Source organism: Molossus molossus, unplaced genomic scaffold (assembly GCF_014108415.1).
Source record: "Molossus molossus isolate mMolMol1 unplaced genomic scaffold, mMolMol1.p scaffold_m16_p_20, whole genome shotgun sequence".
Taxonomy (NCBI): domain Eukaryota; kingdom Metazoa; phylum Chordata; class Mammalia; order Chiroptera; family Molossidae; genus Molossus; species Molossus molossus.
In genome coordinates, this window is record NW_023425356.1 from 35,449,143 (window position 1) to 35,472,278 (window position 23,136).

Below are 23,136 nucleotides of genomic sequence, written 5' to 3' on the forward strand. Positions count from 1 at the left end.
CCTGGTCTACTCTCCTCAGTCCAATGCAGTTGGAGATGAATAAGCATGCAGGAAAGCCCAGTGCTGTTATTTTCTGGTGAGCACTACCTACATAGGGTAGGTATATATACGCTACAATACCATACATTATATACAGGGGTACATCACTTGCCCTCCACCTCCCTTTTTCTTCTCTACAATCTTCTTTTTTTATATATAGTTTTTTTTCCATGACCATTTATCCCCCTACACCTTCCTCTACCTCCACCCACCCCACCTCCCCCTCTTCTCCACAATCTCTTTTCTTCTATCTTATATCCGGTGAAGGAAAAGACATCTCAGCTAAGTCAAGAGGACTCCAGATTTCAGAAATGGTGAATGTGTACTACCAATGCTGCCGCCACCACCCCATTCCCGTGCCCATCACAAATGGGCCAGTTGACTACAGCATTCTTCCCTACTGTTCTCAAGATGCTCAGAATTGGCCCTTGAGATGATTTCTATTTGTAATCCCTGACTCAGAGCTGAATATTTACTGAGTACTCTCTACATGGGAGTTAGTCAGAGGGCCACAGCTGGCAGTGTGACTATCTCAGAGGAGATGCTGAGGTCTGCAAAGTCATTCTGAGTCCTAAATCGAGTTCTAAGGTCCTTTTCCCAAGTGTTCAGGATGTCCCTCAGGGCTGGGAACAAGCTCTCTGGGACACTAAAGGAATAGAGCGAGACTGGGGGTTGATCAAGTAGCCATGAGATCCGGACAGTGAACACCTGTAGTGGGGTCAGGGCTAAGCAGTTGTCATCTCCCTGGTTCAAGTGAAAGGTATAGGGAACAGGATAGCCCAGGAGAATCCCAAACACAGTACAGAGATTCCAGTCTGAGGAACAGAGCCTGCTGCAGGAGACTTCCAGGGATAGGCCCTTCTGCAACCCCTGCAAATGGGTGATGATCTCAGCTATGATGGACTTCAAGTCCTGAAGCTGGTCCAGGGAGTGGATAGAAGGGTGAGGTTGGGAGCTGGAAACATCCACAAAGGCTATGGTACCAAACAGCACCTGCTCCAGGTGCTGACATACATGCTCGGGTCTGATAATCAGGCTGTTTTCTCCAATCTCAAGGATGTGAAGTCCCTCGGTCAGGAAGCCCAGACCCTGCAGCTCCCCCAGATAGCTCTGGAGCTCTGATGCCCCTGCTCCGTTGTAATCATAGAGTAGAGCTGGCTTCAGTCCCCGGGCCACAGCTAGTACCTCTCCGGCTAGGTGAAGGCAGACAGCTCGGGGTGGGCTCCGTCTCTTTCCCATGCCCAGGGTCTCCTGAGCAGCTGCCACCAGCAACTGAGGACTTGGTGTTGACATGGGATCTGGAAACAACATTAGGCGTGGCCTCCTTAACTAGCCACAGTTCCCTCCCCTGGGCAACATCTCTGAGCTCCAGACACTTGAAGGGCCTAAAAACAAAGCAGGACCAGGGGATTATTAACATCAGCCAGTGACAAACCAGGAAGCCTGCCAAGAGCTTTCCCCTAAGTCTTACAGCATCTTCCAAAGGTCATTTTGTCCCTCCCTCTGCTTTGGAATGCTAACCCAGGCCAGACACGATGGGGTCAGCAAGGCTGCCCGATTCCTATGGATGATTGTCTCCCTCAGTCCCGAATGCATGTGTCTTTCTGGATTTGGGACTAGATTTATATTCTCTGGCTTCTATTCTACATTGTATCTTTTGTAAATTACCTTCTCTGATTCAAACTGTAAGGAGTTTGGGGCAGAGAAGAGGCAAGACAGTGTCTGGCAAACGTCAGAGCATTTCACCCAAAAGTGTCCTCTGAGACAGAGTTCTGGGTTCTAAATGCACTTTCCACTGCCAGTTTCCCCTTCTCTTCCTGCCAGAGTAAGTCTGAGAACAGAAATCTGATTAAACTGGCATACACAAGAATGTGGACTAACAACTATCTCACCCTGAGGCATAAAAGTAAATGAGTGAAATGTGTTAGAATGGGAGGAGGGTTGTATTTTAACTTCTGCGGGCCTCTCCATCCCCTTCTGGCCGACATCCACAGACCCTGGGCGGATGGGCTCACTCTAAACCCCGCACCCGATTCTGAGCAAATTATCGCGATTTATTAAACGAGGCAGAGGTCTCTCTCCCACACACATACGTTCTTCGTCCACTTCCGCGGCAGGCTCGCGGGCTCAGAAACTTCTTTTTCCAGTCCCTTCGCGCTGCCACACGACCGGCTGCACTCGGCCACACCATAAGCCCCGCCCACTCGGCTTCCGGTTGTCGAAGTTCGTCGACTGCGCATGCCCAGCGTGACTCCTCCCCTCCCCTGCGGCCTTCTGTGACGTCATTCAGCCCGTTCGCGCGCCTCGCGTTAGAACCACTGGATCCTGCTGTCGAGCGTTTCCGTCCAGACAGAAGCCGGCCACGCCCGTCTGCGTGGGCACCGCGAGGGGCGGAGGTGGCCCTAGGAAGGTGGGACCTGGTGAGCTGGCTGCCACCTGCTACCCTTACGTGCTGTGGAGCAGCTGTCCCAAAGGACCGGGAAGTCAGAAGCAGGACACACGGCGCAGAAACACTCTCGTTTGTGTCTGGAAGCGATTTCCCTTCCAAACGAAATGTATCTCAGGACGAGCGACCTGTTTTGCAGAATCTACACACCTATGGCTGGTGCTACAACGTTTTAGGGTTTTGTTTTGTTTTTGAAACTTTGACCCGCCTTAGTCCTAAATTAGAGCAGCTGGATTCTGAGAAGTGGGTGGACAGGTGCTATCCTGGCCCAGGTTCGTCATCTCCAAGCTGGGTGTGGAGAGCAGGAGTCCTCACTGTACCAGGATGTGCTCGACATGCTTCTAGGAGGTATCGCGGCGTACGAATCAGACACCCCACCTTCGTGGAGCTTAAGTTCTAGGAGTTCAGTTTGCCGAGTTCACATGAAAAATGAGACACGGAAATGCAGAGGCTTTTCAGTCAGGTCTTTAAGAAGAAAAATTGTTATTTCGCTGAAGGGGTTAACTACCAGCGATATGACTGATACAACGAAGGGACTCAACCACTATCTGAGAATATGGCCCAAATTTATTGATTAAATGGGCAGGGCAGAGGCTAAGGGAACTGCAGGCACCTGCACTGGAGGTTTCACTCCTAGTTCTACCGTGGTAGTGTCTTCAGACGGTGAAGAGACAACTGTGCAGTAAAGATGGGGCCAGCCTCCAAAGAGGACCAGCTTGTAGGGGCTCCTAGTCTAACCGCTGGTCCTTAGCTCAGAGGGAGTCAGAAGCAGAGACTAGAAACTAATTTTAGAATTTTTTCCTTCCCCATACTTATTTTAGCATATTGGTTAACAATAAATCCCTAAAGTGAAACTTGAGTTCATTTATAAATTCTAACAACAAATATTTGAAAACATATTATTACCAGACAGTATGCTAAGGGCTGGCAGCAAACTCCAAAACAAATAGTTCCTACCTTCAGCGAGTTTGTAGTCAAGCAAGACACAGATGCTGAGCAATTACAGGGGATTGATTACCTGAAAGAAGTATAGAGTGCTATGGCAACATTGTCCAGGGACCTAATTATATGTAGAAGGGATCAGCCCAGATCCAACACTTGCCCTCCCAATTTACCTACAGTGGGTCCTTTTTAACTTGGAGCTAATTTTGGTAGACTGGACAGTGAAGGAAAAGAAGAGGTGGTGATACCATCTAACTCTTCCCAGTCTTCAGCAAGGTGAAGGCAAGGAAGTAGAATACGTCAAGGGAGTGAGTGGTTTAGCCACCAAAGGAGATAGTGCACTGAGTCCAAAAAACAAAGGACACTTGTTCTATCCACCAGGACCAGAGAAGGAGCAGCTGGGGGAGCTCAGTGGAGAGCCCTGCATGCAGTCTTCCAGGGTTCTGAAAAGGACTTAAAAAAAAAAAAAGGAAGAACAGGCCTCTAGTTAAGACCACATAAAATCACTCATCCATTCCTTTGATATGTTTATAAAGTTTTCATTACAGTCACTTACTAAAATGTTGATGCTTCTTGGCACGTCAGAACACTATTTTCAATACCCATGGCCAGCTCATGTTATCTGGGCCCCAATCCAAATGGACAGCCTGTTAGCATCTCTCAGAATAAGGGAAAGGGACCAGCCCAAACCCAATAGTTACCCTACCAATTTATCTACACTGGGTTCTTTATAATTTTGAGCTATGCTGACACAAACAGAGGCAGCCAGACATCAAGACCAAATCCCTCACTTCACCCACTCACCAAAATAACCAAAAAAGATAAAGTTTCTGTACCTTGCATGTTTCCTGGTCTCTAGAGGTCCAATTTCTGCTCATAGCTGAGTACCTTACCTATACCCAGATTTCTCTTGGTCATACTTTAGTAACAGCAGATTCTACTCGGTCCCTTAAAGGCCCTAAACCCAGTGCTTAAGCATTCTAAATAAGCCCCATTGCCAACTGTGACTGAATTGAGGCTATGGTTTTTTTAATAAAGCTAGCCGAACTTTTTAGCTAGCTCAATTCCAGGAGCAAGTACAAGGTGGCTTGGGTTAAGGGTAGCAGACTAGACATGGGCTTACTAAATACTGACCTGGCACCAATAGCCATCAGTGTTCAAGAGGATTGGGGCTGCTACCAGAGATTAGCATCATGTTTTCCACTTAGGTCTTGAAGTTTAAATCACGTATGATTACTTCCTTTAAAAAAAAAATGCAAAAGGGTCAGGGGCCAAGCAAAAGTTAATGGATAAGACTGGTTTGTGGCACCTATAGATGCAAAGTTCTACACCCTAATTATTCACACCCAGCTACTCCACTAGGGAGACAAGCAGGTTTGTGCTAGGTGAGCCTTTTTCAGAAAAGCACCACCCAGCCCTTCTTCACCTTGACCTCAACACCCCATTTTCCCAAATGTAAATAATCCAAATGACAGGAAGACTGTAAAATTCTCCAAACAAGGAGGAACTATCCCTCTTATACTCAGTTTTCCTAGATGTCCTGCTCATCCCCAGGTCTTCCTCGGAGAATAAAGAAAGAAAAAGAGTGCTCTGTCCTCTCTGAAGGCTGAACCCGAGTCATACCCTCGCATCTACACCACCACCACCACCCCCTGACACACACACACACACACACACACACACACACACACACGGTGGGATCTGAGTGGTGGCAAGGTAAACACCAGCCAACCAACCAATTCTTCCACAGGATCTCTGGGCCTTCTGTGTTGACAGCTTCCCTTTAGAAGCTCAATTTATTAGCATTCCAGGGTGACTTTCAGACTTTGGCACCTATTTCTATTTAGATATCAAGTTTGGTTCCTAAGCAACCAGCCGGCTCCCCTCCCTCTCACTTCCCCCCTCAGGGAGCCAGCTTACTATACTAGCAGAACAGGTCAAACAGAGATCAATCCTGGACAAATCAGTGCTTGAGGGAACTTTAATGAAAGCAAGAAAAAAATGTGGGACAAGAACAATGCAGAAGCATTCTGTTCCAGGCAGTTTTGCCTGGTACAAGTAGAATGAAGTCATCAAGTCAGAGTTTTAAAGCTGGCATTATTCAGGCATCATTCCCACCCCCTCACTTTACAGTAATGAATCTGAAGCCCAGAGGTTAAATGATTTGGTTCAAGGTCGCACAATGGAAGCAAAACTGTAGCTAGAACCCTGTTGTCCAAACTCCCAGTCAAAATTCCTTCTACTACATTATACTACCGCTGGGATGTTTAAACAACAAAAAAAAAAAGAAAGGGAATGTACAAAGAGTGATTTTTCCATAAATTAAATCAACTTTAAGAACCAGACATATTTGGAGAGTCAGAAACTACCAACATTGTTAGAAAGAAAAGAGGTTTAAAAAGCTGGTTAAATCTGAATAATAAAAAATATCCATATGTACAATATTGTAAAAAAGAGAAGGAAGATGACATCCGTGATTACTGAGCTGGCAGGGCAGGGGGCAGTTGCATGCTGGGGGTAGGTTGCATGGGCTGCCAGCTTTCCTGGGTTTGGAGGATGCGATACAGCTGCTTCAGCTGAGCAACAATGTTATCTTTGATGTCTGGAGTTGAGATCTGCAGGCGAACACTGCCACTGTCAAAGGATCGTGTGAAATCACCAGAAAACATCTCGTAGATCATCCGAGCCACCACCGGAATAACCTGTTCAGGACACAGAGCACACAGGTATCTGCTGATAAAAAGGTATTTTTAAATAGCAAGAAGGACCCAAGACTGAAGGAAGGACCAGTGAGGCTGGGGGAAAGCCCCCCACTCTAGATATGTCTTCATCTCTCTAAACCATCCTACCAAGGTTCACTCTAAAAGTTGGTTCAAATAAAGGTAAAGAACCTAGATGTAGCATCATATCACATACCTAAACAAATAACTGCGTATTTAGTAAGACTTTTACCGAAATTTCATCTATTGCCTGTCTTGTTGCATAAATCCAGGGGCCAAACCCAGATGGTCTTGCTTCTACTTCCTAAAAGGTTATGTTCTTAAAAGTTATTCAAAGGTTTTTGTAAAAGAACTGGAAAGGGTCATATCCTATTAGGTTTCAGGATGACTCTTTGTCAGCAAGAGAATAAAAGATAAGGTCTCAACTAAATCTATCATCCACTTTGAGGACCCTGTACTCCCCAGCATGGACCTACTGTGCAATGTACAAAACTTGAATCTGCTGGGATCAAAATCCATATTGGGGTTTTCCATCTGAAAGGGCCTTGCTCAGGGCTCTACCTCAGACCTAGGGGCTAAAGCTTTGATAAAAAGGTAAAGAGTTATTGTTATATCCCTCTCTCCTCACCTGAACCAAGATGAGTTTCCTTTCCAGGGGTTTTCCATCTGGCCACTCTTCCCCAAAGCATAAGTAGATCTCAAATGGCGGCTGCTTCTCTATCTGTCCCTTCTGGTGGGCGATGAGATCTGCAGAAGGTGGAGAGCAAGTTCAGTGCACTGGGTCATTTCATATCGACTCAATAAATACCATCTTTTATGCTATCCCAATAAGGTGGCCACTAGCCACAACACGTGGCTATTAAATTTAAGTTAATCAAAATTAAATAATTTCTTAGTAACACTTCCACATGTATATGCTCAACAGCCACATGTGGCTAGGGGCTACCATACTGGACAATATAAATACAGAACATTTTCATCATTTTAGAGGACACCACTGAGTTAGACTTGGAGTTCAAACCACATTGTAAAATTCACAGCTTAGGGCCCTCCCCAAATTGTCCTACTTGAATTCAATACTCAGATATTTTTCAAAGGAGAAGAGTGTATGTTTTGCTGATTATGATTAACAGGGTCACCTTCCAAAGTTAAGAATAAACTGGTAGCATTTGAGGGGTAATAACGAGGCTATTTCCTTCTTCTGCCACTAAAGGTTTCAAAACCAACCTTAAAATACTTCTAAGTACATAGCATTGGAGTGGAACGCCCTTCTTTGTTGCCCGGGTCACTTTCATTTTTCAGAACCAAGGTTCTCTTCGACCTTAACTTCCTCCAGAGAAATGGTTTTTTTTTTGCTAAAATCTTTGCAGAGCCAGGAAAGGGGGAAGGGATGGAGGAAGACATATTTCTAGAGACCAGTTCCCACCATCAACCTTCTGAAAAAAGACTCACCACTAAGGAATGTTTCCAGACAAAACAGTTTGACCTTCTTTTGTCTCTCAATCAAGTTGGGAGCAACAAGTGATGGAGCACATGGCCCCGACCAGTACACCTTGCACTGGCACAGCCTGATGGCATAAATGGCGTGACCGCTGACCTCCAGGATCAGTCCTCTGTCCATGACGTCTAGCAGCTTGCTAGTGAACAGCTTCTGCTTCTCATTGGTGATATGCTCTGGACCTGGGAACTTGACCTGCTCCAGACTAACAGGACCAAAGAGCTCCTCCTGGTCAGGCATGGGACCCAAGTCCCCATAGAAGAGCCGGCAGCCCTGGGGGTTGCTCACGGTCAAGGTCTGCCCGTACTCCTTCCCACGGTATTGAAACTTGATGTCCAGGTCAGTCACTGCAAGGTGAGAGAGGACAGTGAGAGTCCTGCTCTGCTGCTCTGCCTATTTATCCCTAAGACTCATGAAAGTCCATCAAGATTGAGCCGCCTTTCAACCAGCATTCAGGAAGGCCACTGCCATAGTTATCCTTCCTGCAATAAAGGGAGACATCAACATAACCCCGGAATAGTCACTCAAAAGGCTGTTTTGAAGCAAACAGTTCAAGGTCCATCTCTACTATCTCTGTTCAATCACCACACCCTAAGGGCTAGAATTTCTCCAAGCAAAGTTCTGGGTTCTGGTCTCCCCACTTCATAAGTCTTTGTATCAAAAGGCATTGGAAGAAGCTAAAACCTAAGGTACCTGGTTTGTGTCTTATTTTTGTCTCATTGTTTAAAGAAACCAGAGAAACAAGAAGAAATACAAAATCATCCTTCTGTTTTAACAATACATCATAAAAAAAGACACAGTTCACCACAAATTACATTTTTCTCTCAACAAGTCACCCTATGATCTTATGAAAGCTATTAGTCTCTTGGACAAAATTCTAGCATTTACCCCTCCCCCCACCACTACCACCATGAGTAGATTGAAAAGGAGATGGAGCACTGACAATGATTCTTTTTTATTAATAGAATATGTTTATTTAGTTTGTATTTATTGATTTTAGAGAGAGAAAGTAAGGGAATGAGGGAGGGAGAGAGAGAGAGAGCAGAAGGGAGAGAAATACCAATTTGTTGTTCCACATATTTATGCCTTCATTGGTTGATCCTTGTGTGTGCCCTGACCAGGAACCAAACCTGCAACTTTGGCATATCAGGACGATGCTCTAACCAACTGAGCTATGTGGCCAGGTCAACAGTGATTTTTCATTGAAATAAATTTTGCCCTGGCTGGTTTGGCCCAATGGTTTGAGCATCGGCCCAAGGACCAAAGGGTCTTGGGTTCGATTACTGGTCAAAGGGCACGTACCTAGGTTGGAGGTTTGTTCCCGGGCTCCGGTGGCAACCAACTGATGTGTCTCTCACACATCAATGTTTGTCTCTCTTTCTCTTCCTCTCTCCCTTCTACTCTATCTAAAAATATCCTCCAGTGAGGATTAAAAATTTTTAAATAAAAAATAAATTTGTGCCCAACCCAGAAAGGGATTTTCTCTTTCCCATCCCATAGCTGGCCTTATCTCCAAATCCCCTAGCCAAACTGATAAACCCAGGCCTCCCACCCACTTAAGAGGTGAGTAACCTGGAGCTGTAACCAATCAGAGCATCCCCAGAGGCAATTAGGTATAGGCTAATGTTTCTTTACATCTTCCCTGGTGACTCATCATCAGCTGGCCAGGAACCAGACACAGAAGGTACCTGTGGGAAAGACAGCTATTCTATACAAGGCAAAGAAATGGAAGCAGAAGGCCAAGCAGGAAAGGACTATAATAGGAGCTGAAGACCCATCAAGAAAGACAGGGGCTCACTTACTTGGAAGAGAGCTGATCCACAGCTCTGGAGAGCTATAGAAGGGCTGTATAGGTGCCTGGGGTACTTCCATCTCCAGAGGTTCCGTTTTGGGCCACACTGCTTCGGGGCTGCAGTTGCCCACACTGCAGTTGCTTACACTACAGTTGCCCACACTGGCTGGTGCCATGGGAGAACCTAGAACAGAAGGATGTGGGTGAGCAGGCAGGGGTACCACACATGCACAGCACCTGGTCTGAGGCTCTAAAACTTAACAAAAGTCAACAGACAAGAGTCAAACACTGGACCGTGACCCAGTGTGGCAGCCCATCACTGATTCCCAGAACTAACACAATAAGAAACACGTTTCCGCCCTGGCCGGTTTGGCTCAGCGGTTAGAGCGTCGGCCTGCGGTCCTGAGAGACCCGGGTTCGGTTCCCACTAAGGGCATGTACCTCGGTTGCAGTTTGTCCCTGGCCCTGGTTGGTTGTGCGGGTGGCAGCCACTCGATGTGTTCCTTTCACATCGATGTTTCTCTCTCTCTCTCTGTTCCTCTCTCTCCCTCCCACTCTACCTGAACAAAAAATGGAAAAATGTCCTCGGGTGAGGATAAAAAAAAAAAAAAGAAACACGTTTCCCTGCTTCTGGGGAACCTAATTATATTGGTTCTCCCATAAACTCATAGTTATGAAAACCTGCGTTTGCTGAAGATAACAGAGGGGTGAATTTTCTCTGGGATTAAATGAGTATGGGCATGTATGAGAGGTTCCCTGTTGTAAAATTTGAACCCTGCAATTAAATAGAGCCTGGCTGTCTTTTATAAAATGAACTTAACTGAATTAGTTGATTAGCTTTGAATAAGTGTTCATTTATAAAAATTCCATTAAAACAAATTCTTTTACATGCACTAAATATCTCGAAGGGTACTCAAGGACCTGGAAAGATCTGTCTCCTCCAGGGAGGGAACGGGGAGGATGGAAGGAAAACCTTTCCCCTAGTTACCTTTTTGTACCATTATGAATTTTAAGTCATGTAAGAGTATTGTTTATTCAAAAATGTCCAGTTAAAGCTATTTTTAAAAGAGAATAAAAAACCCATCCTATTTCCCTGCTACTGGTAAAGTTGGCTCACTCCAAAGTCTACAGGTTCTCCTAGCCTCACCTCTTAGGCATCTATTCTTCAACAATTCTTCTTCCTCTGCCCCAAGAGCTCTGAAATCACAGAGGTTAATGTTTCTTTGACCCTTTGTGCACAAGTCTGGTTAAATCTATGTACCCATTTTACTTTTTTGCTTTGGATATATGTCACGCATCTTCCCAAAAAGGATCCAAGGCAGCCCACAAGTATCTCATTTGACCCGTAGCAGCCAGATGGAACTAGAACAGCAGTGAAAAGCTGCTCAACTCAATGCATGTCCAGGAGCATTTCAGTGGACAGCTCAAATGAAGATGCTGCAGAGGAGTTCGCCTGTGCTCGAGCATCCTCAGAAGGTGCAGTGGGAGACTCAGGACCTGCTCTGTCACACAGTGACCTTGAACCTCTCAACTCATTTTTCCTAGGAAGCTGAATTCAAACAGTCCACAGAAGAAAAGTCTCTTGCAGATAAATTCTATCAGAGCCTAGAATTGAGAGCTGCAGAAACCCCAAGTTCCCATCACACAGCCTTAGCAGAGTAGAGCTGTTGAGGAAGTGACAAAATTTATACCAAGGGAAAGAGCAGAAGAGTTTGCCTGCAACTTATGAAAATGACACCTGCGACCTGGCCCAAAGGAAATCAGCAAAATTTATAAAACTGTTTCTATTTGTGTATGGAACTGAGCATGAATAAAATTTTTAACTGGGCCAGCAGAGTTCCCTTGCCTATGGCCCCTACTTGCTAACAGACCAGCAGCCTGGCCATGGGGCCTGGTTCCTGCTCCCAGGGCAGTGGTGGCTGAGTGGTCAGCAGTAGCAGGTCAAAACCCTTCTCATCCCTCTGTACCACCCATCACCCCTACTCACCATTGATGTTCAGGAAGGGAAAGGTGTCCTGGATGGGAACATGGTGCTGTGACTGATCCAGCTCATCTTCCTCATCTTCTTCATCCACATCATTATCCTTCTCATCCCAAGGAGCAGATCCAGTGGATCCTACCAAGAAACAGGTGAACCCCTCAGGTTGCACTATTATCCCTGCAGCTGACCCACTGCACAAGCTAGAGACAGCTGGCACAGAGGGTCTTTGGGTTCAGTGTGCATGCCCAGTGCCCTAACCAAAATGAGTAGGAGCCGGGTGGAGGGGGGAAGAAGGAAAAAAAGGAGGGGGCTCTCTGTAATACTCCCTTCTCCAGAAATCTGTTAATCTGTACTCTCCCTACACATTAGCATCCCTTTTATGGACTTAAGGACACCAACTTCTCTCCTTCGTAAGCTTAATGTAAGGACAGAGCCATCCCTTGTGGTAGGGTCTAGATTTACTGGGGGACAAATCAAATCAAAATTATCTGGCTCTTAGTTCTTGGTAAGAGTTGGGTAAATAGGAGGATCAGGTGGTATTCTCTTAGTAAAAGTATCCTACAATTAAATGACCACTTGCCAGCACATTTATAAAGAGAACTTTAGAACTTTTACATGTTATGTCCATTGATTCTTATACTAGTCTTTGAACTAGGCAGGAAAGATAAGCGCCCACATTTTACAGTTGAAGAAACTGAGACTCACTAGGTCAATGCCTTGATTCCATGTCCCACAAGTAGTGAAGTGATAAGAACCAGGTTTAGAACTCATACCTTCTAGGTTTTAATTCTTCCTTCTTCTAAACTACCTGGCCTCTCCTCTTAATGTTTGGTCCCATGAGAAGTTTTTTTTTTTTTCAGTAGAAATCGATATTGCCTGTACTTTCTAATGCTTTAAGCAATCAGGCAAGCATCTATTTTCCTAACTGAGCAAAAAGATTTTGCTGAGTTTCTATCTTCTGTTTTCTGGGTCCTTCCTAGGGAAAAGGCTTTCTTGCTTTACCTGGCTGAAATATAATAAGCCAGGCAATTTTCAAGTCAACTATCTCTTTAAGAGTCCAGCCTAGAACTTGGCATACGGTCCAACTTCTCCCCAGCAGCTGGGGCCTCACCTGGGTTAATGATTGAGCCTTGGGGCTGGGGGATGTCACACACTTGATATATCTTCACTGGGTTCATGGGCACCTCCTTGGTGCCATCATACATCAGGTTGAATTCCCTGCTCTTGTTGAGAGCACATCGGAGCTGGGCCTTCCATTTAGCCGGGTCAGGGTCATCCACCCCTTCCTGGTACTTCCCTGTCTCCACAGCCCAGGCCTGAGGAATAGGAAACTGAAGTGAGTGCCTACTGATGCCCAGAAACACTGCAAAGTGTGCTTACCCTCTCTCATACAGACACACACACACACCCCTGCCTGACTGTCCCACCATCCCAACCCCAATTTTCAGAGACTGCAGCAGGAAACACTTCCCTCAGGACCAGCAAGGCAGGGCCTAAGGAAATTCAGCCATGTGCAAGCGTGGTCTGTTGAAAGGAGGAGCCTTATCTCAAGTGTTAGTGTCAGTACCACCAGTCAAGACCACGACGGCTATAATGAAGGGCTGAAAATAAAGAAAAGGCTGGGGAAAATATACACTAAAATGCTAATGGTTACTTTAGATAACAGGATTTCCAGTAAAAAAAAAAATTATTTTTATTTATTTTTTTTTCGCTTATTTGTTTTTGACATGAATTACTTCTCTAATAATAAGGCAAAGGGAGATGGTATGCAATATGAAGACTTTGGCCTTGCTGTTCCCTCCCCCTTCAATCTTCAACCTGATGCAGTAATTGTAGAAATCAACTGCCCCCTGGGGGTTCAGCTTGCCTCCACTATTAAGCCACCAGGCCTAATAGACCCATTCCCCATCCCTTTCCCTACTTCCTCAAACTCCCACTTCCCTGGAAACATTTTGCTGGAAAGGCTAAAACCACTTTGGCTCCTCCTCGCTGGTTCCTCCTAGGTCTAAGAGGCATTTACATTTCTGCCCCCAGGATAGCTAAACTCCCCCACTGTTAACATATTCTCAGATCTCCACGCTTTCTCCAGGAGAGCAGCATATGTTCTGACGCAGAAAGGGAGGATAACGTTAGCAGGGTACTCAAGTTCAGGAAGCGAGTACCAGCTTGTTCGAGCTGACAGCACATACCACTTGTCCAGACCCAATGCCCCACCTCTGCTCCTGACCAAAGACTTCTTCTCTAAGCTGAAATGCAATTGTTCTGCCCCATCCTTTGAGATCACTGATGGCCCTCAAACACTACCTGCAGTCTCACAATCAAGAAGTTTCTTCCAATACGATCTAAATCCTTCTCCTCCAATTCAGACTCACTTCTCATTCTCTTTCCAGACTTGGGGGCTCCTCCATTTGTTATAAAGTATAAAATGAAGAGATTTGACAGAGGTGTGCTGCCCTAGGAGACCTAGCAGGCACTGTTCCATCCAACCTCTATCAGGGATTTCCACCTCACTGGTCCCTAGTGTCTGAAAAGCACACCTCCAGTTGTGCCTCATGCTACCTGGCCTCACCACATGTTCCGTTTATCTGATCTTCTGTGCCCACTCCCAGGCTGGCCCCACCCAAATGGCTTGAGCTGTGACTTTGGCTTGGGTCTACACATTTCTGAGGCTCCCTAAATTCCTGCCCCTCCATGGAGAACAGCCGGACTAACCCAGAACCACAGCCCCGGCCTTCCTACTCACAGCAGAGCCATTCTGCAGGGCCCACAAAGATGACATAGAGGACCCCTGCTAATGAAGCAGAAGGTGGCACCCACCACATGGCCATCATTGCGACTTATAAATATCACTTGTTCAAACCCATTCTAAGTCATGCTTCTGAGATTCTGGCCACTATACAGGTCCCTATTTCTCTTGCTAAGATGGAGATAATTCCTACATTTTTATGGTAATTTATGAGTCCCTTCCCATACATTCTCTCATCAATTTTGACAACATTCCTGTGAGTCAAGCAAGACCGGGTTCATCCCCATTTTACTGAAAGGGAATCTGAAGCCCAAAGAGATTATGTAACTTGCTCAAGACCACAATTGATGGCAGCAGGATTTGAAGCCATTTCTTCCAATTCCTAGTCAGAAGGGGCAGTATGAGAATGGGGGAGCAGATGGGCCCGGGTTCAAATCATGACCCCACCACTCATTGGCTGTGTGATTTTGGCAAGTTACTTAGCCCCTTGGAGGCTCAGCTTCTGTGTCTACAATATGAGAGTAAACTCCCTTACAGAGTTGTTGATAATTAAATGAGATAATGGACATAGGGTGTGGATCAGGCACCCACTTAATGCTAGGGCCCCCACCCCCACCCCACCATCCTGTCAAAGGCTGGCCAGAGTTTTGGATCTGTGGAAGCAACCTCACTCTTCCCCTGACTTCAAGGCTCTCCTTTAGTATTCTGCGAACAGATACACAGATAGAAATAAGACAGAGAAGCCCTGGCCGGTTTGGCTCAGCGGTTGGAGCGTCCGCCTACGGTCCGGAGAGACCCGGGTTCGGTTCCCGCTAAGGGCATGTACCTCGGTTGCAGTTTGTCCCCGGCCCTGGTTGGTCGTGCGGGTGGCAGCCACTCGATGTGTCCCTTTCACATCGATGTTTCCCTCTCTCTCTCTTCCTCTCTCTCCCTCCCACTCTGTCTGTACAAAAAATGGAAAAATGTCCTCGAATGAGGATAAAAAAAAAAAAAAAGAAAAAGAAATAAGACAGAGAAGCTTCCCACGGCCACCTGTCCCTCAAGCCCTAAGCAGGCAGATCGTTCTCCTGAGTGGGGCTTGCAGGAACCAGCCTCTTCCCGCGTGGCCAGCCACCACCTGTCGCTTCGGCAGCAAACCCCATTTCAGACCAGCTGGGCAGGGCAGGCCCAACCCGCTCCGTGCCAACTCAAATGTTGGTGCTGGTTTACAGAGGTTTTCCTATTCCTTTTATATCATGATTTAATTTTAAATGAAGTGCTCATTTACTTTCTACGTAAGGGCAGGCCAGTTTTCTCTCCATTTCTTGTCTCTACACCTGACGTAACTGAGTCAGGTGGGAAATATCTCCAAAATGGCTCTCCTTTGAGATGTGAGCCCACCTTTCTTGATCCAATCTCAGCAAGATCTTGACAGGCCCATGGTAGGGACTGGATTTCAATTCTGAATTGCAGCTTATAGTCAGGAAAAAAAGGATGAACTCACTTCTTGGGGCCATGGGGTGTGGTAACAAAAGCTACTCATGAGATGGAAGACATTGTAAAATGTCATGTGGTTAAAACTTGTTTTTAGCTAAGTAAAATTACTCTCATATCACAGCTAATTTTTTGTTTAATGTAGTTTTTATTTTTTTAATTTTTAAATTATTTTTCAATTACAGCTGATTTACAACATTATATTAGTTTCAGGTGTACGACATAGTGATTACCCATTTACATAATTTATGAAGTGATCTCCCTGATAAGTCTAGTACCCACCTGACACCATACATAGTTATTACAATATCATTGACTATATCCTCTATGCTGCTTTTTATTTAAGAAAACATATTTGTATAATAAAAACATAATTAAATCACCTTTAATTCTTAAGCAGAGGTATGGACGGGGCAAAATATTTTAATATAAAAAAATATTAAAGATATGGGCCCTCTACACCCATCCTACAGACTGTGTGAGGAGCCTGCTGACACTCAGTAGTCCTGCCCTGGTCTACATAGCCATTCCCAGGCCCAAATACCTTTTACTTCATAGCAAGAACCCCGAGTGAATGGAGAGGAAGAGTCTATTGGGGACACTTGGAAGCTTTTGGAACAACTCTCAGGAGTTTGTCCAACTTTACCTGGGACCTTTTGGAATGTGAATTGAGAACCTTTGACCAGTGGGAAAGAATAAATGACCTCAACCACCATAGAGGGGCCCCAACGAGAGAAATTACTGTGCCTTCCAAGTTTCTGCACCTCTGTCATGAACACTGTTGCCTCAGCATTTTGGATTTAGCATATTCCTTATGTGAAAATAGAAAACAGAACTGAACATGAAAGCAAAAACGTCTGCGAGAACTGGAAAACATTTCAAGTCAAATGGTAAAGTTCGTTACCTTGAAAATGGTATTTTCCTCCTCTTGTTGGGGGCTATGCCGGGTGGCATGTTTCCAGGGAATCTGGAAGCGTTTGGAGTCCCTGTGTAGCCAGATGAGCCCAGGGTACAGACCACTATCCACCTGGGCCACCAGCCAGGGCTTCAGCCGAACTCTGCGGGGGTGGAGGGCCATGATCTAGGTGGGGGAGGGGGCAGAAACGGGGAGAGCAGGAGAATTAGGCCAGTCGCTGGGAACTTTTCCCAGCCACTGTTCCCTTATGATAGAGCTACAGTTTCATTAGATTACAGCAAAGAAACTAAATATGGCAATAAACTGTGCCAGGTGGGGAAGAAAAGAAAAGAGGTTAAAAGGTTCTTTTGATTCTTATTCCAAAGCCATTTATACTTCATGCTCTAGCCAAATCAGACTTATCATGTAAGTAGATCACATTTCTTCTATTTAAATCCCGAAGCAAAAAAATGAAGAGATGATGTCATCTCTGCTGGAACACCGTCCTTCCTGAAGTACCAAGGGCTTTGGAAGAGAAGAAAAATCGCTCTTTTCAAACTCATCTCAGGAGAGGGAGGAAAAACGGTTATGGAAACAAGGATGTGGGCAAGAACCAGAAGCTTGCTCTCTTTTTAGACAAGACAACTAAAGATAAATGGGAATATTTTCGTAAGAAATGACACCATCGTGAAGAGAGAGAAGTAGGCTGGGGGATGGGGAGGTCCCAGTTCCAAAGTCCTCACTTACATAGATGAGCAAGCGATGTGTCCACGGGGATCTAAAGACCTGGGTCTCAAGTCAGCTGTCCTTTCTCTGGGCCACCCAAAGATTCTGTATCAAGAAAAAGGGCATTGACTTGGTTATCCGCAGAACAATCCAGTATATGGGAGAAGACTTGGAAACGTTGGAGACAAAGGCTCTGAGAACCCTGTCCTCCAGCTGAGTCTGGTGAGACTCAGAAGCCCTAGAATAATCAAATACCACTGTTCCTAACCCTGGGGTACTAAAGACGGTCCCTGTACTGCTAGGACAGCCTCCTAACCTGGGTCCATTTATTTCCCCACAGAGGCTGAAGTGAACTGATTGGTTGCAGTAACCAGCATGGGTAAAGTCTGCACCTGATTCTCAAAAAAATACCCAGACATAGCAGATAACATTTGGAGGCAGCCCGGACTCACAACAGGAAACAAAGGCTTGCCCGGATTGTGCACCTGAAGGAAAAGCCAGTCACTGGGGAATTGTTTGCCTGGGATGTTGTGCTTAGATTTGGGGGTGGGAGGGTGTTCTTTTTTAAAATTTTTATTTTTTTAGAGAGAGTAAAAGGGAGGGAGGGAGGGAGGGAGGGAGGGAGGGCGGGCAAGGGGGTGGGGGAGAAATATCTATGTGAGAGAGACACAGTGACTGGTTGCCTCCGGGTTGGGGATCAATTCTGCCAGGTCAGGGATCTACCCTGCAACCCTTCAATTCCGGACCGATGCTTTAACACTGAGCCAAACCAGCCAGGGCTGGTGTTCTTATTTTCCTTTGTTTTTACTTAAGGTGAGAAAGAAACACCTGAAAAATAACGTTCATTCAACAAATAGTTGGTCATCAGCTATTGTGTGTCCAGCACTACGCTAGTTACTATACACTGAAGCTCAATGTTTTCATCAGACTCCTTCCTGAAATCCACATCGGAACTGCTCAAGCCCCACAAAGACCTTAGGATGAAAGGTTGATAAATAAGTCACCTTCATACCCAGAAAGATCCCTACCTGGATCACAGTTCAAAAACCAAATCAGTTGAGTCAGTGAAAGGCTCCCATTCAGAGGAACTTAGCTGAGGGGCTGGCCCCTAACACCTCTTCTCTCCCCAGCCAGACTTTCATCCAATGGGGAAAACCCAAACCCAACTTAGCCCCTGGCACTTTAAGAGCAAGGCAAGGCCTGCTCTCACCTGAGCCTTCTGACCCAGTTACCCAGTCCTGCAACTGAAACCTTTCCCCTGGGAGCACAGCTCAGTGGGCAGGTAAGGTTGGCTGGCACGCAGAGTACAAGTGCCCCCCACCCCCCTGGTCTTGGCCTTGGTTTAGGTTGTTTTGCAGGGCAGCAAGGCAAGCCACCAAAACAGAGACCATTTACCTTATAAGGAGGAGGAAACATATTCTCCCAAGGGCAAGTTCTACCTTCTCCTCCTCAGTCCTAGCCTACTAGAAGGGGGATGGGGCAAGGCAAGGATGAAAAGAATAGAAAAATGGGCAGCCAACCAGTCAACCTAGTGAGGGGCCTTTGAGAATTTATATTGCAATGAGTCTAAGGCCTATGCCTGGGCCTGTCTGACACGTGAAATCCACCTCTTGATGGATATGGACTTTGAAGAAAAGTGTTTATTCTAGTTGATCCACAGCCCATGAAGAAAAAATTAAGGCCACCAGGCCAACATAAGAAACTGCACAAAGAGATGGGGAAGGAGAATCAGCCACCCATAGAGACCAATGATTAAGATCTAGAGCCCTGGGTTCCCAGCATTCTCCCAGGATGGCAGTACCCATGAGCAACCCCGTCCCAGACTGCCCTCCTCCATGCCCCACCTGCATCACTGCTAACCTCTCCACCTTCTGCAAGTCAGCCAAGGTCTCCCCCACTTGCCACCCAGTAACTAAGACTCTAAAAACAGGCAGAGAGGGAAAAATGGGAAGCAACCAAATAACAGAGGAGAATGGCTAATTATACATTCACAGGCAGCAATATTAAGCAGCCATTAACAGGGCATCTGAAGAATTTTTATTAGATTTGGGAAAATGTTTACAATTTGAAGTTAAGGGGGGAAATGCAGCATATAATATTGGCTGTATAGTAGTATCTCCATCTTGTATCATAACATGCACCTGGGTTCATATCCACGTACACACTGAATTTTAAAAAGGAAAGAATACATACACCAATGCAACAAGATATTCCCAGTGGTTATCTGGCGATAGGATTATGAGTGAATTTTATACTTGCCTATTTACTTTTATATATGATTCATCTTTTCCTGCAATGACATGTTTCAATTTATTAAAAAAAAAAAAAAAACTACAAGTAGTAATTTTTTTTAACCACAGGAAGCTAAGACATTTCTTGGCCACTGGAAGGTGTGATAGATGATGGCCTTCAACTGATGACACCATGGTAACAACAATCCTTTATATCTGCACAGGCTTTACAGTTTTTACTTAACATTTCATCCTCGTGACCTGGAAGTGGTATTATTCTCATCCCCCAAAGTAGCTGCGTTAACTGAGACACAGAAAAGTTCGGTGCTTTATCTGGGGCCTGGATCCAACACTCCTGAGTCAGAGTGTGCTGTACCAGATCCTGCCGCTGCACCCCGCCATCCAAGCCCCTCCCTTCTACATGCTGAGAGAGTAAACCAAAAACACCAACAAAGATGAGAGCAGCATGGAGGGCCAATGAAATGGTTGGGAAAAGACTGCATAACACCCACTTTCAAACACACCTAAATCAATTGTCTTTCAAGACACTCTCACCACCCAAATCCCAGTGCCCACAGAACAACCGTGGCCTAGTTGAGCTCAGCCCTGGTATCTCTGACTGCCATCACAGAGACATTCAAGGCCTGTCTCTCCAACATGTATTTAACCAGCCAAAGAACAAAGATGCTAATCCACCCTCTCCCCTCACACTGTGCCTTAAGCAGGCACTTTCAACCTCCTCAAGGCACTAACTGTGCTCTCTCGTACCCCCATTCCAGAGGGCAGGTCCTCTATAACACCCCACTGCCACCTCTGCAGCCCCTGCCTGGACAAGTTTCCAGGGACACAGCTACCCCAAAGCTGAGCTTTGTCTGTCAATGATTTTCCGCAGAGTGAACCACAGGCAGGCCTCAGTGGCGGTCCTGTTTTTTTCCCTGCCTCCTGGAGGGAACTGAAATGCCAACCTGCAGGCCCCGTCTTTCTTCCGTTTAGTTTAGCCTGCTAGGGGGTAAATTCTGGGTGGATAGCCATAATTCCCATGCCCTTCTTCTCTGCTGGACTGAAGTAGGGGAAGTGCAGGGTATCAGATGCTGCTGTCTGCATTCCTTCTACATATATTTAACCCCAAACGACTCTCCTGGGCTGGCACCAGCCTTCACCAATGGACTCAAGCGCCTCGTCCCTCTCCCTTCCCTGGCCTCCACTTTTGACATCCACCAAGAGCAGACTTGGGGCAGGGATGACCCCTTTACCACCAAGTAGGCTTCCGGTCAAGTGTGGCGCTGGGGCCTCCCTTTCGGTCAGGCCTGGGAGACTTTCCACATTTCTCCGCAGCAGCCCTCCAGCCCTGACAGGGGAAGAGGGCCTCACCCCGAGCAACCACGCCCAGCGCCACCCTCCCAGCACCAGCTTGGCTACTTGGAAATCCACTGGTGTCTCCCAGGGCGGGGGCCTGACTGTGCTAAACAAATTCAGGGAGAGAGAACAAACTGCCTAAAGCTTGTGGCCTCCCCCACCCCCAATTTCCCCCAAACACCCACCAGCACCCAGGGCCGGCAGGCCTGGGAACTCCCCTCTTGGGAAACACAGGCCCCAGCGAGCCGGCAATACTAAAGGAGTGGAGATGCCCTAGCTCCATCCGACGGTGGGTGGGCAGGAGCCAAGAGAGGGTTGGCAGGGAGGGAAAGGGAGTCAACAGAGTGTGGGGTCCGGCGGGCCCAGCTCTGCGGGGCTAGGACACCCCAAAAGCTACCTGGAGGAAGGCAACAGGCAGCCAGCCCCACAAGGTATCCCTCCAAAAAAAACAGATATCACGAAGCAAGTTTTCCTAACCCCACGAACTCAGGGGCGGACCTTTCTCCACCAGCAATCATGGCCCTCCCTACCCACCCAAATTAGCCTCCAAAGTTGGCTCCCCACCTTTTCCTTAATCCGGCTACCAGAAGCGGACGTCCCTCCGAACCATGCCCCCAGTTAAGATCACCAGTCGCCACCGCGATCCTCGACAGGTTGGGCAGGTAGCACCTGGCTCGGCGCAGGTAGGGAGTGCGGGCTCTGCTCACGGTCCCCCACCGGCACTTACCTAATCTGCCCAGGTGCGCCCAGCTCACGTCAGCGCCTCGCCCGAGACTCCGCTGCCCCCTCCGCCACCTGGCCACGCCTCCCAGGTGTGGCCACACCCTCCTGCGCTCAGGATTGGCGGGTTGAGAGAAATAGGAAACTCTGTGTTCCTGCGCGGCCCAACCCTGCCCGGCCCAGCCCCTACTACACTGCTTCTGATCCCGGCTGAGAAAAATTCCAGATTCAAGCTTACACCTTATGCCTGGGGGGCTAGTAGCCCAGGGAACAGGAAGCGACTAGGAGGTTAGATCTAACTCTAGAGAGTGCCACCCCTCCTTCAAGCCCCATAATTGCCCTGGGATATGGAGACTGTTAACCACAGAAAAAGGTTTACAGATTCTGGGTTGGCCTTCTACCCGTGGGCCTGTGGAAGCAGGATGTGGGGAAGGGACTCTTGGTCTCTCCTGGGGGAAGCCCTGTGGCTTCCAGAGCAGGAATTATGCCTTTCCCCTGCCTCTTACCTGTGTGACCCTGGCTAAGTTACTTAGTTTCAGTTTCCTCGTCTATTCAATGAGAATAATAGCTCCTGAGCATGGCCTCTGCAGAGTCACGTCCCAAAGTATTGAGATTCAAACCCCAACTCCATCGGTTACTGCAGACTTGAGAAAGTTCCTAAGCTATCTGGACCTCAATTTCTTAGGGAGAACCAGGTACACAGTAGCCCCCACTTCAAAGGGGGTGTTGTGGGGATTCAATACATTAATTAATATTAAGTGATTGGAGCCCTGGCCGGTTTGGCTCAGCGGTTAGAGCGTCAGCCTGCGGTCCTGAGAGACCCGGGTTCAGTTCCCGCTAAGGGCATGTACCTCGGTTGCAGTTTGTCCCCGGCCCTGGTTGGTCGTGCGGGTGGCAGCCACTCGATGTGCCCCTGCACGTCGATGTTTCTCTCTCTCTCCCTTCCTCTCTCTCCCTCCCACTCTATCTGTACAAAAAATGGAAAAATGTCCTCGGGTGAGGATAAAAAAAATATTAAGTGATTGGAACAGTATTTGGCACTTATCAAGTGCTGTATAAATACTTGCCATTGTTATCAGTGTGTAAGTATAAAAAGTACCACATAGTGCTTCACAGAACAAGATGACATCTCCTGTTATTACCTGAAATTCAAGGTCTGTGTATCCCCTAACAGGTACTTGATGAGAGTTTCTCACCTTTCCCACGGCAGTGAGCCCCAGCCCACACATGCTTAAGTGAGCTGGGTAGCAGTGCATGAGACCCTGAGCTGTCTGTCACAGGTAAGAAGGAGCATACGCAGAGTACTTAGGTTTTAGAGTTTCAAACAATGAGTGAGAGACCGGGAAGGAGTAGTGTTATTGGTTGGATTGTGTCCCCCTTAAATGCAAATGTTGAAGTCCCATAGCCTCCAGTATCTCAGAATGTGACCTTACTTGGAGATAGTCTCTACAGAGCTAATCAAGTTCAAATGAGGTCATTAGAGTAGACCCTAATTAAACATGACTGGTCCTTAGAAAAAAGGGAAATTTGGACACGGAGACGGGCACAGAGGGAAGGTGATGGGAAGAGAC

At 46.7% G+C, this 23,136-nt stretch overlaps 2 protein-coding genes across 2 annotated transcripts; both read right to left on the minus strand.

Moving 5' to 3' along the window:
- Positions 1–277: 277 nt before the first annotated feature.
- CUNH1orf74 (chromosome unknown C1orf74 homolog) lies at positions 278–2,245 on the minus strand. Its single transcript, XM_036272075.1, has 2 exons — positions 2,133–2,245; positions 278–1,424 (listed from the first exon to the last, which is right to left on the minus strand). Exon 2 carries the CDS (start codon positions 1,348–1,350, stop codon positions 541–543), a length of 810 nt encoding a protein of 269 aa, XP_036127968.1. The 5' UTR covers positions 1,351–1,424; positions 2,133–2,245; the 3' UTR covers positions 278–540.
- Positions 2,246–5,392: 3,147 nt separating this feature from the next.
- On the minus strand, positions 5,393–17,359 carry IRF6 (interferon regulatory factor 6). The gene is made up of 8 exons (XM_036272859.1): positions 17,280–17,359; positions 16,542–16,718; positions 12,530–12,734; positions 11,425–11,553; positions 9,448–9,621; positions 7,600–7,992; positions 6,776–6,894; positions 5,393–6,129 (listed from the first exon to the last, which is right to left on the minus strand). Exons 2-8 carry the CDS (start codon positions 16,713–16,715, stop codon positions 5,905–5,907), a joined length of 1,419 nt encoding a protein of 472 aa, XP_036128752.1. The 5' UTR covers positions 16,716–16,718; positions 17,280–17,359; the 3' UTR covers positions 5,393–5,904.
- Positions 17,360–23,136: the final 5,777 nt, after the last annotated feature.

Coding starts and splice junctions, on each gene's coding strand:
- CUNH1orf74 (XM_036272075.1), bottom strand. CDS start 1,350: ATGTTGTTTCCAGATCCCATGTCAACACCAAGTCCTCAGTTGCTGGTG.
- IRF6 (XM_036272859.1), bottom strand. CDS start 16,715: ATGGCCCTCCACCCCCGCAGAGTTCGGCTGAAGCCCTGGCTGGTGGCC. Junction 9,622..11,424: donor TCCCTTCCTGAACATCAATG/GTGAGTAGGGGT, acceptor CTTCTGTTCTAG/GTTCTCCCATGGCACCAGCC. Junction 7,993..9,447: donor GTGGATCAGCTCTCTTCCAA/GTAAGTGAGCCC, acceptor CTCACCTTGCAG/TGACTGACCTGGACATCAAG.